Consider the following 13,878-nt stretch of genomic DNA (forward strand, 5'->3'; position numbering starts at 1 on the left):
TTCGCCGTTTGGCGGGATTTCGTGTTTGAATGTGTATTTGGCCAATGTGGCTCATCTCTTTCTTCTGGCTATGCGTGCCACGAAACGCACTGTTCCTTTCCTGTATGATGTTGTATGAATTCTAACCCACTGTCCTTTCCTTTCCTTGTGTATTGTCTATTTCTCCTTTGGTGGGTGAAACAGGCCCCTGACGCCATCTCTTGGCTGAAAGAACCGGGGCGCTTGGCGACATATTAGACCCACGGATCTCAGGGTAAATTGACTATCCTCGATAGCTCAAGTGGTTAAGAGCATCCGCCCGGCAAGTGGAAAGATCCGGTGTTCGAGTCCCGGTTGAGGAAATATTTTTACTCTTGTGATCCGTTCGATTCCGCCTTCCCCACCTCTATTGTGTTCGTCCTTTATATGTGTTCCTATCCCTTTTCCTTATATCTGTTTCTGTATATATGAGTATTTATTCGCCGTTTGGCGGGATTTCGTGTTTGAATGTGTATTTGGCCAATGTGGCTCATCTCTTTCTTCTGGCTATGCGTGCCACGAAACGCACTGTTCCTTTCCTGTATGATGTTGTATGAATTCTAACCCACTGTCCTTTCCTTTCCTTGTGTATTGTCTATTTCTCCTTTGGTGGGTGAAACAGGCCCCTGACGCCATCTCTTGGCTGAAAGAACCGGGGCGCTTGGCGACATATTAGACCCACGGATCTCAGGGTAAATTGACTATCCTCGATAGCTCAAGTGGTTAAGAGCATCCGCCCGGCAAGTGGAAAGATCCGGTGTTCGAGTCCCGGTTGAGGAAATATTTTTACTCTTGTGATCCGTTCGATTCCGCCTTCCCCACCTCTATTGTGTTCGTCCTTTATATGTGTTCCTATCCCTTTTCCTTATATCTGTTTCTGTATATATGAGTATATATATATATATATATATATATATATATATATATATATATATATATATATATATATGAAACGCATGAATATATATATATATATATATATGTATATACATATATAGTATGATGGTTTAATGCGCAGCTGAAAAATTTTCCTAAGTGTTAATACGAATGGGATAATTGTGAAGGGTGTGTTCATGAGTGATTGCTAGAGGAAATTAACGGGACGGACACCTTCGTTAAAAGTTAAAGCCCGATAAAATAAATTCCATGTAAGTTGATTTGGGCATTTTTTCTATTGATTTTACTTACCGCGAACAGTAATGTGAATAAAATATTCCATTGAAACATAAACACAGAAAAAGAAGAAATAGTATGTAACTGTTTGTTGTCTTCTTTAAGATGGCGACAAATAGTTGCATTTCTATGAAAATGGTCGAAACGCCTGGTTGCAATCTTCTCGTTATCTCTACTTTTTCTTCGTAAAATTATCTTTTGTGGATCCCCTTTCGTTTGACGATTTAGCTATTAATACGTTAAGTTTGACGGTTTATGGTACAATGTTTGGTAATAAAATTAACGCTACACGTGCAAAGTTAGCACGAAAATATATTAACGGGAGCTGGTTAGGGTAATGCTAATTTTTTCCTTTCAACGCAATGTATTCCTTTAAGCGCGTTAAATTACTACTTAAATTCGACAGTAAAGTGAGGGTATTTTATTTCTAGGGTCTCTTTTTGAGGTACAAAATGACATCAGTAGACATGGATACCGATAATAATTATGACAATTATTTATAAACTATGCGAATTTTTGGCATACCATTCAAATCTATTATATCTGCTAAGACGATTAAATGTAACTTCATACTATACGAAATGAAATAAATCATTGATAAATACAAAATGAAAGAATACATTTTTAAGTGAAAAATGTCTTTTTGCAGATTCTCCATTTAATATAAGTGTGCATAAATTATCATTGCTCAAAATTATGTGAGAAATAATTAAAATACAAATGTTTCAAAGTGTAAAAATCATTCAACTTGACCGGGATTGGAACCTAGATCCCTCGGTGTCCAGCCGAGTGCCTTGACCAGTTAAGAACGTCTGAGAAATAATTGTCGTGTATTACTGAAAATGGATTACGGAGCTAGAATAAAGGCATCGTAAAAACATTTTTTAGTTCTTCGTGGCTTACGAGGCGGTCTGGGCGATCTTCCATATCCAATTTCGATCCTTAGGATACACATAAACCGAGGTGATGATAATATACTGCCATTGTTTACAAAACACTTGTTAAGTATGTCGGCCTACCAGCCGAAATTTTCTCCACCTTTGCATATGCCCCTCAGACCCCTCATCGGTAATAAAAGTAGTCAATAGCTATTTTATTTAATTTTACCGTTTAATTCCTCAAATATAATAGATGCATACTTGGACATATCCAATTTACGAAATATGCAGATATCACAGAAATTTTTGCAGTTCTTCCACCATTGATTTGTGTAATTTAATCAAAGCTGTTACTGCGCCACCATCTCCTTTTATGATTTCTTAACCATAGTGACTCTCTATCCAACGATGTATCAGCAATCCTCGACAGAAAAAAATATGCAACAATTAATCAAGTCTGGTGGGTTATTAACTCATTTAAAGTGAACATTATCAGGCCAAGAGCAATTCCTTCATAGTCTCCAGATGGAACTGATTATCCTTTGGATAAAGAGCAACCCAGTTTAACATCTTATGACCTAGTGAATAATTCCTTCTTCACTTATTCTATCATATTTTTGCAAGTCATTTCACACATCAGAGGCAAGCAAATGTCAACGATACAGCTGGTACTGTCGCATGTATTCCTATTCTGTTGCCAATCCTCACGGTAGTGCCTTAAAAGGGCACCCATTAAGTGGTTTGATCCGGTGTGGCCTATCTAAATGATTCTGAAAGAATTAGGGCATGAATGAATGTGGAACTCCTATGAATCCTGCGTGTTACAGTTCAGTAATATCTATAGCCATAATTTTGCGAGTGGAATGGAATGAGTTTGCGTAAATTAGACGAAGACCAGGGGGCGTCAAGCGGATGCGGTTAAGAGTGAGGGAGTGGATTGATAAAAATAGTTTTCTAGGTGAACAACGAAAGTAGGTGCAAGGAAAGTTTAAGTCGCAACAAAGAGAGTGAAACCCGCCACATCGTTAAGTGGCAAGCGGTTAACAGTCACGGGTTAAATGGACCAGTTAAAAGGGCTCGCCTAAATTGTCACTAATTGAGTACGATTATTTTCGGAAGGGAGGTCCCTTGGTCACGGCAAAGAAGTAATAATTAAGGAAAGTGTAGAGCAATTTGCACAACCTACGCTAACCTATTAGCGCGATCTCATATCCGTATCGATAATGGTCTAGGGTTGGGAGAGGGATTACTGTGGCGTAGAAATGGTCAGCGTCACATTAAACGTTTTTCACGAGAATAGATTCGCTTTCATTCAGTATCGCTGACAAATGTGATGCAGTAACTTCAGAAGGGATTCGAACCCACGGCCTTCGAGTTAACTGATGAAAGCCCACCCCGCAGGAATATTCTAGTTTCGCCTTAGGTTCCCACCGTGCAATAGACAGTTCGTGCCTCTTTATCATTCGTGCCATGGAAAGCGTGTCGGAGGGGAGGGGGGATGTCCCATTGTCACTCCATCCTGAATATACCATTGACTTATCCTTCCTGTTGTTACTTTTAAATGCCAAAGAAAAAAGATCCTATTGGAACTGACTAGCATTAATGTACGAATTCATTATTGATGCCAAGTTAATAAAAGAAGTTACTGAGGTCCGCAAAGCCATATCGTATCGTGACGCGGGTAGACGGGACTTTTTCACACGGCGAAAAACTCTTACATGTGTACCTGCAAGCGTGTACAGGAGAAATTCTAGTTCCATTACGGCATTCATTCTCCCCGTAATTTGGTGTGGTAGTAATGGAAATTTTTTCCATCTTTGACCTTCATCCACCTTGGCTTTTCAACGTTTTTTGAGTTGCAGTTTTAATTTTTCAGACTAAATTTCAGTCAGATTTATTTTTCCTTGAATTATCCTTGCCGGTCCGTCTCTGTGCCACTCTAATGATCTAATTATAGGCTATTTAAACCATTTTCAGTGCAATGCATTTTCAGTGTAGGAGTTTTCAGAGTATGCTTTATGATATATCATTGCATGCTGGTTTATTGTAGTGTGGGGTTACGTTGTCTTTTGGATGAGGCTAAGTAATCTAGGGCTGTTTAGTTTGTGTCCATCCAAAAGCTACCTTAAGTACGAGGGTCATCCGGAAAGTAGTACCCGTTCGTGAAATAAAGACACAAAAGTAAATATTAACAAACATAAAAAATTTTATTTGAAAGAGGATACTTTAAACTACTTCTCAACATAATCTCCAAGCAAATTAAGGCATTTGTCATAACGTGTGACAAGTTTCTGTATTCCTGCTGCATAGTCCTTCGCCGCCAGCTCATTGAGATACGCGAGGGACCCATCTTGCACAAATTTTTGCATAATGCAGATGGTGTTTAACAATTTCATGAACAATTGTTCGAGAAACATTGGGAAAATGCTCACAGATGTCATCAATTGTGACGCGCCGATCGTTCCTCACGAATTCGTCAACTGAGTTCACCAGTTGGTCTGTAATGACAGACGGTCTCCCCGAACGCTCATCGTCGTGTGTGTTCCCCCTCCCCATGTTGAAGTTGCGACACCACCGCCGAACAGACGACTCGTCCATTACATTGTCTCCATACACCTCCTTTAATTGGCGATGAATATCACATGGGCGAACGTTTCTTGCATTGAGGAATTTAATCACTGCCCTCACTTCACAACTGGCGGCGTTCTCAATTTTTTTAAACATTGTAAACAATCACAGAAACAACACAGGCAATGCTAGCGTCACGCAACTTGGCTCAGAGAAGGCAGACAAGCCACTGAAGCTATCTGACCTCGTCCAGCGGCTACTCGCGTCGTCAGCACTTCATGCGGCACGAACGGGTACTACTTTCCGGATGACCCTCGTAATAGACTACCAAATATATACATTGCATACTTCTTTGCCATGTAAATATATCAATATTTACTGATGTATGCTTGTTAAATCTACCAACCAATTGAATATATGGAATATCCAATGAATCCTACTAAACAGTCTTTTTTAATCAAAGGTTAGCTTAAAGAAGGTTAAATTTTCCGGTATTGGAGTTGGTAGAGGGGTATTCTAAAATATATTTAATAAGTGGCAGTTACTATTTTTAAATTTTGATCGCCTCGTACTAGATTTTATACTCACATCCTAAACTCCAAAAGCAATCGCATCTCCTGTATTCTCAACGAATTTCCCCAATTTTCCAAGTTGCTGCAAACCGACAAACTTGTGGGTTTGCAGCAAACATATTCGGCGTACTTCGACGGTAGATATCATATCACGCCGTACAACTCACCAAGGAAAACTTTTTTCGTGCCAACCCAGCATCCGGATCCGAGACGGGATTCGAACCCATAATCTCCGAGTAACATTTCGTAAACGTTTTCCGCGGGAATATCTGGGTCCGCTCTAAATTCCCAACTCAACTATATAGTTCACAATAGGGAGATAATTTCCATTTATGACAATCAGAAATGATTTGACATGTGCGACACCGTCGACCAACTCCAATTCATTCCGATACAGTCATCCACATCTTCCGACAGCCTATATACGAAGAATACAGAAGGCAAGCGCTGACGTCTGCTCGCTGTTAAACTATAGATAGGACGCGACGGGTTGAACTATCTTACCTAAACAACCCAAATCACCGTAATAGTTAGCCGTTGGTTCAACTGGGATATGACGTGAATTCAACCCACTTGGTGGCGCGAGGAGAGTCAATCGATCCTTTAAGCATGCTTTGGTCCGCAATTTATAATGCTGGGGAGGCTCACGTGCGTCATAGGATGGATCTCTATCAAGTGGCTTAACCTCAGAATTGCTACACATTTTCCCAAGAGTCGATACATAAAAGGATAAAACCCCTCATGACCGCATTACCCCTACCAAGGATCAAAAACCATCAATGGTCTAAAATTTCATGTTTGAATCGGCCCCAGAAGTTCAGAAGAAGAGGATGTTCCGTCACCGGAACTATTACTCTAATACTCTTATTATTGCTCGCTATTACTCTACTACGTCGCCGGAACTATTATATGGGACTCAAACTGATTCTGAGAATTTTCACCCCGGGTAATTCATTAGCATTAGACTGTTTGTCGTAGCTTCCGTAAATTGCACACTCGCGTAATGCTGGAAAAGCGAAGCGAGACGACATACGACTACTGTGATTTAATCGAAGATTCCGAAGAAATGTTGCTTGACGACGCTCGACAAGCAATGGCAATGACACATTTATTTTGACTAATTTAATGCTTACGTAAGTGAACTAAATTACGCACCAATAAAAAATGTCCAAGTATGTACATGTATTGAAGTCCACATTTTAACTACATCTTATCATGAACATTCGTTAAAGTCTTCTTAAACAACCAACATTACCTACTGACAAAGAAATCGCAATACAGAGCTCAATATAGAAACTAAAACTCTTTGAGTTGCGAGAGAGAAAGATTCCACCCGCAGCGGATTACGGACAGGACTTCCAATAATTACTCCTCATGCCATGAAAGAACGATAGACTGATGAAATACTACCCACTTAAGTATAAAAAAAGATCCGAGTTCACAAGACATGCTTGGGGGAAAAAACATCAAAATATGAGCTGTTACTCATCCTAGTTTGTGTTCCAAAATGTTTGTGGTCGGAGGCTCATTTGAAATAGCCGAGGCAAAAAATGCTGGCAAAGGCCCGGAAGTGGAGCGAATGTAATAGGGGGGATGCCGCCGTGAGTCATGAGGGACCACCGCCTGGCACCGCCTCTTACCTCTGCACGTCCTTTCAATTGTTTCCGTCTCCGCCGCCGCCAAATCTCCGCAGTGGAGGGAAATTTTCAAGCGGGGAAGTCAATAACGTCACGGCTCTTCCGTAACTCGTCGGGCGTCGTATTGGATTAGCAATATTACCCTAAATGGAACTGAATCCCCGAGCCTATATGTATATATCAATTTGATGAGTGAGACGCTCCGAAACATAACAGTGATAGCATCCTAAATGCCATTATTATCAATCTTGCGCTAACACCAACAACAACCCTCTTTCGTTCAACTGAGTGGAGATAACATCACCTCATTTCATCGCATGAATCTCATACGAATGGTAAGCCGAACCGACGTGGTCGCACTGCATAATTGTATCGAGATGCTGCTCGAGAGAAATGCCAACTGAAACATTCCTTCTGCCATTTGAGATCGGAATCCTCCACCAACGTAGTTTGGTTAATTTGAGGTGATTGCGAAAGGAAGGCATACTAGAGTTTTGAAACTCATTCAGCGGGTAAAATCTGGTAATGCTGTGCTGCAATCCCAAAAATTCCCACCGATACAATTTATATTTCGTGATAAAAATGTCGTTAATATGTTTTCATTGCTGCTATTTTTTTGCCCATACAATGCATCCTTAACGCCCGGAAATCATTCTTAAAGATCAACCACTGTAAGCAATCAACTGGAGGGTCGATTCCAGTTTGAAAATTTATATCTAGACATCATCTTTAAGAAATAATCCATTACATCCTAGCAGCCCGTGAATCTTCAAATTTCCTTCATCACTTCGCGAGGAAGAAGCATATATGTAGTATCTGTACCTTTACCTATCAGCATGTTGCGCCGAGTAACTTGTGCCAATTTCAATGCACTGCTATTAATGATTGAATTCCATTTACTGGAAGATTTAGTGAAAGGTTCGTCCGAATTATGCTGCAAGTTACTTTTCTTATTATGGGCTGTTTTCCAACCATTTCAACGGAAGACGTGCAGATAAAATGCAGCACAACTTAAAATATTTTGATAAACCTAGTCAGTCAATGTTGTTAAATATGAACCTTCATCGTAACTTATTTCATCATCCAAAGCCCTGATGCCATCGTAAATTTAATCGATAATCACACTAATATTTAAACAACCCTGTTTCAATCCCCAACCCCTGCGGATACTGCTTCACAAAATTTCCCAGAAGTGCATTGAATGCTTCATTTTTTCTAAAACAACAAAAAAAAACACATTGCGCAAAATTATTCCAAGGTATGATTTAAAACTGTCTCGTGCATTTAAATCTCAAACTATCACCAATGAACCTCATGGGGAATGCGGTCTAGAAACTCCTTAAGATGTCTCGGGCGTGGCTCATTTTCTGCTCACCAGAGCGGCGAAAGGATGTAGCTCCTTTGACCCACGTCGGCCTTTCTTTCCAGGTCACTCAGGCATATCGGAGAAGGGTCTTCACCGTGTGACTCAGGTGTCCACAAAGTCCGCAAGCCCAACGTGTGGCTCCAGACGTCCAAAAGCCACACCTGTGCTCAAGCAATCAGTCTAGCCACAGACGTATGTCAACTTCTCCTTGATTATTCACCGACTACTTTTCTATCATCAGTATCGTACAGTGCACTTCAGAACAAAATTGACTCAAAAATATAGGTAGCAACGTTCCCCTGTTTTTTTTGGTTAAAAGTTACTCATCTTTCATTTTGATTGTTCATTTAAATTATACCGATGAAAAAGTAAAGGAAAAAAGAAAGAAAAATAAAATTAAAATAAATTTAAAAATTCTCGCAATTAGTCAGAATCGCCGGAGTAGTTCTTAAACGCACCCGGTGCCCAGACTCAGTTGATTCGCCCATTTAAAGCGCTAAATGGAAGGAATTAGGAGGAAAAGCAGCAAATTAAAGGAAATACTCGAACTTTACAACTCTCTCCTTCGCAGAAATCGGTGATGAATAGCAGGATTTTCATAAAGTTGCCGTTTAAAAAATTTATTTGTAAACATGAAAAAACCCGTTTTTTATTTATGGATTGACTTGAAGCAAAATTAGGAATTTGTAACTTCAGTCATGACACCATAGAGCCAATATGTAAGCGTTTTATTAGGAAAAAAAGATTACTTCATGTATATTGCTATCCTGAAATGTCTCCGAACTATTCTACGCCTTTCCTGCCCAAATACAACACTATCCACCATCACGTGTAAGAAACGCACTGAAAATTAGAGACCAATACTTTTTAAAATAACCAACAAGAGGAGAATAAATAAATACCATAGCTTCATGTTTTCACGATAAAAACATATTAGCCATAATATTTCCGAATAAACTAAACAAGTATTTTTGTGGAAAAAACAAAGTTTTCAAGGTAATCAATTAGTCCAAGGAAATAATATAAATCGGGAAAAACACATTAAAAGATCCGATGGTTGTTTTGATTTGTTAGTGTAGAGTATACCTGATTCTCAGCGAAATGACACTTGGAATTCATATGTTAACAAAGAAGGGAGCAAGTTCCTGCCACTCTGCTAACCACGGTTTTCCAGGAATATTACCCGAAAAATTACACTGCTAGGATGAAGCTACGAGGTGGCCCTAGTCCCCTAAGTCTGGTGCCCTGAGTAAACACGTTAATTTTCAGCGATGATAGTAAGTCATACATATATGATAATATCATTATTCTTTGGTAGTCTACCTTTTAATGTAGGTTTTGGATGGACATCGACTCCATTAATATCATCATAGGTTATTTGCCGTGATTGGAAGGTCCATGGAGGTCTCTTCTTCTTGATGTATTCCTTTCCTGTACTCTCCTCTTAATTTCCTTATGCCCATCACCCTCTTCCACATCGTCCGTCATTTCGACTTTCCTTCGCCCTCTCTTACCTGTCCCTTCCACCTTGCTTTCTATCACCTCCTTCAAGAGCCAGTCCCTTCTTAGCACGTCTCCAATTCTCTCTCCTCCCCCACCTTGCCTAGTACCTCTTCGTATATTTTATTTTCCGTCTATTTACTTTTACCATCCCTTTCCACACCTACATTTCAAAATCCTAGCTTCCGCCTAAAGTCTCCAATGGCCAAGTTTCCGCCCGTACTCCATACCTAAGTTTTCACTGGTCTTGTTTTATCCTCTATACTTAACATCCTTTCCACCAACTCTCCTCTTCACGAGAAAGCTTCTTTGCCCAATGCAGTTCTTCTTATATTCCTACTACTATAAACATCTTGCTCCAAGACACTTCCAAGACAGGTTAACTGCTATAATTGTTACCCTCCAAGATTAACGTTTATCTGAGCCTTCTTCCATCTCGAAATTCTCACAACCTTTGCTCTGTTTTAATTGATCTTCGTCCATACTTATCATATTGGTTTTCTAATGCGCTTATTAACGCTTGTAATTCCTTGGATAACTAAAGATTCATCAACCGAAGATCTAACCGATTTTATTAATTCTCCACCGAACTTCATTCCTACTATGAAGATTTAACACAAATGAATTTTTATTTCATTAACTGGGGCACCGAGCGTGCATGATGCATTTTGACAGTAACGATGAATAGTGTCAGATGATATGCCGCGCACAACGTCACATCATGGAAAATATTCTGAACTATATCCTCCAACGATCATGTAACATTAATGCCCACTCTTTTAATGAAAGTGGAACGGAAGGAGAGATCAAATGAATCATTATTGTGAAAGTGGGAAGACTTTGTTCACGGCAATGGTCATATCTAGAGCTCAGAATGAAAAACACGTGCTTCCATAACAACGGATGTATACATGAATACTCGAGCGTAAACCGTTCAAAAGAGAAAAAAATATAAATTTTATCTCGCCAGGATACGGGAAGAAAACAAACGCGGACAAGCAAAAACAAAAGCAATAACTTCCTCGACAACATCGGTGAACCTAGTCAGAATTCGTAAAAGCTATTTCCAAAATATAAATATTGGTAACTTGGGAGATAGATGATGAAATGGTACGGAAAGGGGGAGAGCGAAAGTACCACAATAGGGTGGACGATGAGCACGTGCCAACGAATATCCAAGCATGTACCCAATAGCACGACGCTCATACTTCCTGACTCCTACAGTCAACAAGCAAACAACTACTACAGACATTCTTGCACCGGAAAATAAAAACTGAGGGCAACGAAGCCGAGAGCATTGCTTCGGGATCTACGGAGCAAAAGTATTCCTCATTCAAGGACAGGAGAAAAATGTCTGAGAAGCACTGTTATTTGGTAGGAATTTTACTTGAACAGACGCTCACTGAAATTGCAATAATCCCACGGCATTCATCACTACAGAGTAGTGACGCAAACCAAGTGGTGAGTGCTTCGATCAGTGTATTTGTGCACCACAACGCATTTACCAATTCATGGTATCGGCCGTATTTTTTACAAAATTATTGAGCTTGAACCAAAACTAACTTTTATGCCTAAATGGCTGACCAAAACTAAATTAAAATCTCCCGAACTAATTAATTAAAAATTGGTAATTTTTAATTGATCATGATATTCCACCATATCACGCCTGAAACGTCTCTTTTTATTCCCGAACTCTTTTTATTAATAAAACTTACAACAGAAGTGGAGGAGAAGATAGTGAGAAACACATTCTTAACCAATTTATTTTAACAAAAGACAAAATTAAAAATTCATTTAAAATCAAATGATTTTAAATTTATTTTGAAAAAGTTCACATGATTTTATAACCAACGAGAATTTAACTATTTGCCAGATTGAATGCCCAAATCCAACCCCTAAACAAGACAACATTATTTTTTTAATTCTTAGACAATTTGAATAAGTTCGAAATGAATACTAAGGTTTCTGTTGCTCCTATTCGATCATTCTCTTACTGATCTTCTGCTTAATTTCAAGAGAAAACACAAACTACAGATAGAATTAATATATCATTTCTTCCTCGGGTATTTCAATAACAATTTTAATATATTCTGTCAACCGCCAATTTGAAAGGTTAAACAGGTTATTACTACCTTTTCTCGATATATCACACAAGCGAGGACTTGGCACCAGTAAAAGAGGGCTTGGATTTTCAGTAAAATCTCTCCCAAAGAAAGAAAAATGCGAAATCTTACCTTTGCGGTACCACTCCAATACGACGTCCTCTCCACCGCCAAGGTTTCCAAGGAGACCCTTTCTTCATCACGAGTGCAGGTCCTCCGTCCATCGTTCCGCTCTCCCCCATCGTGGGATCCGAAGGAGTCTTTGGTGAGGTTGAGATAAGTCAGTCGTTCTTTGGTCAGCCCCTCACACACGCTCCGAAGAGGGAAAGAGGCTAGGCGGGCGCCGGGGAAATGCTAACCGCAGAGTCTCGATCAAGACACGCCTTCCTTCGATGATTTAAATCTCCTTCCACCCCTTATGCAGCACTATCGGCGGTTCACGGAAGGAATTTATCCCCCAGTGAGCCCTCTCAGCAGCGAGAAAACACAAAGACACACTTCTCTCTCTTGCGCGTTACCACTCCCGCTCAATGATGTGCAATTAGCAAGTGAACAGATCGAAATGATGTCTCTTCGGAGATTCAGTCCACACGCCAATACGCCACGCGAGTCCCTAATCACGTGAGAGTTGGAATTTCAAAGATCGAAGAAAGAAATTCACCTCGCCGTGAACTTGATCCTCAACTCAAAAGAGCAATCGGGAGACAAAGAGATTTCCATGAATAGGCGAGAGAGATTCCTCAGTTATAGTTCACCGGCGGGTGGTTGACTCCCCCCCCCTCAACTCGGAGACGAATTATTAATCGAATCTCCTTTGTGTGTTCTCTCTCGTTCAACTACTTATCAGAAGTCCTTCGCTTAAGTTCGCACAAACGTCCTAAAGCGACGAAATGGATGTCTCACGTGAACAGTAGAACACACATGCCTGCACCCGAGAACACAAAGAGTGGTGATCGGCGGCGCGCTATCTCCTCGATGATGAGTTCTCCGCGGCATCCAGGGAACATCTTGAGCGACCGACCAGCTCGGTGCGGAGGACGGGAAGAAGAACTCACCCTTTCCGCCGGCAAATGAAGACTGACGAGCTCCCCTACTTCCCCCCCAGGCTGCTACCTCTTCGCGAACCGGCCACCCCTACCCCTCCCTCACGCCCTCCTCCCCACTCCTCACCACCCCTATTTTTCTTTCGAACAACTCCTCCATTTCGTCCCCCTCCCACTATTGCTTTGCTATATTCCTTCCTACCCCTCCAGCGGATGTTGGACTCCTTGGGAGATCGACGAAATGTGTATCACAATATCTCTCAGCTCGAGGGGCGTGTCAAACACGTAAAAAAGTGCGACGCTGGACGGAAAGGGTGGGAAGCGCGACTGTGGAGACGCGGTTAATCCTCGTGGCGCGGGGGTGAGACAAACTATCTACAGAAAACCTCAAAGCGGTCTCAATTTCGCCCTCGTCAGCCAATTCGCCCACCCGTGGCACTTCGTTCAGTTGCACTTAACTTAAATTTGAAGGTGAACGAGTGGAGGAAGGAGGCAAAGCAACCGCGGAGAAGTAGTCTCGCCAAAGGTAAAAAGAGAAAAAACTAATTTTTCTCGGAATTCGCCGACGGTCCCAGTTTCATCCATGCAAATGAAGTAGCTCGCCCGACTGGCCGCGGAGGCACTCGAAAGGGATGAGAGAGGAGTGGGACGAACAACAACAGCAGGGGGAGTTTTCTGATTTACGAAAGGATCGAATAGCCACCGGAAAACACCCACGGACCTAAATTCGGCGTCGAAAATCGAGTCGCCTTGCCATCCGCACTGTTTCTAACATGTTGTGCCTAGCGGTAGCACTCGGGCAATGGATACACTCGCATCGCGCTGTCCGAATGGAAGAATAAGCGTCCGGTTTCTTCCGTTCCGCGTGCTATACTGAACACCCGGATTTCAGAGCGGCATCGGGGTGGAGAGAGATTGGGTAAGTTAAGTAAAACCCCACTACGGTTTCCGACTTTCAAAATACTCTCTCTCCTTCTCCCCCCTTCCTCCAACAACACAAAATGTCTAATTATTCACGTGG

At 41.0% G+C, this 13,878-nt stretch overlaps 1 protein-coding gene across 1 annotated transcript in view; it reads right to left on the reverse strand.

Annotated features, from left to right (window-relative positions):
• stac (C2 and C2B_Munc13-like domain-containing protein staccato) overlaps window positions 1-12,870 on the reverse strand; it is a 148,673-nt gene extending 135,803 nt beyond the window's left edge. Inside the window, exon 1 of the mRNA XM_071591591.1 lies at window positions 11,947-12,870. Within this exon, the coding sequence (XP_071447692.1) occupies window positions 11,947-12,056 (110 nt within the window). The 5' untranslated portion in view covers window positions 12,057-12,870. The remainder of the gene's footprint in view (window positions 1-11,946) is intronic.
• Window positions 12,871-13,878: the final 1,008 nt, after the last annotated feature.

This window comes from Hetaerina americana, unplaced genomic scaffold (genome assembly GCF_022747635.1).
Source record: "Hetaerina americana unplaced genomic scaffold, ioHetAmer1.1.p SCAF_5, whole genome shotgun sequence".
NCBI lineage: Eukaryota > Metazoa > Arthropoda > Insecta > Odonata > Calopterygidae > Hetaerina > Hetaerina americana.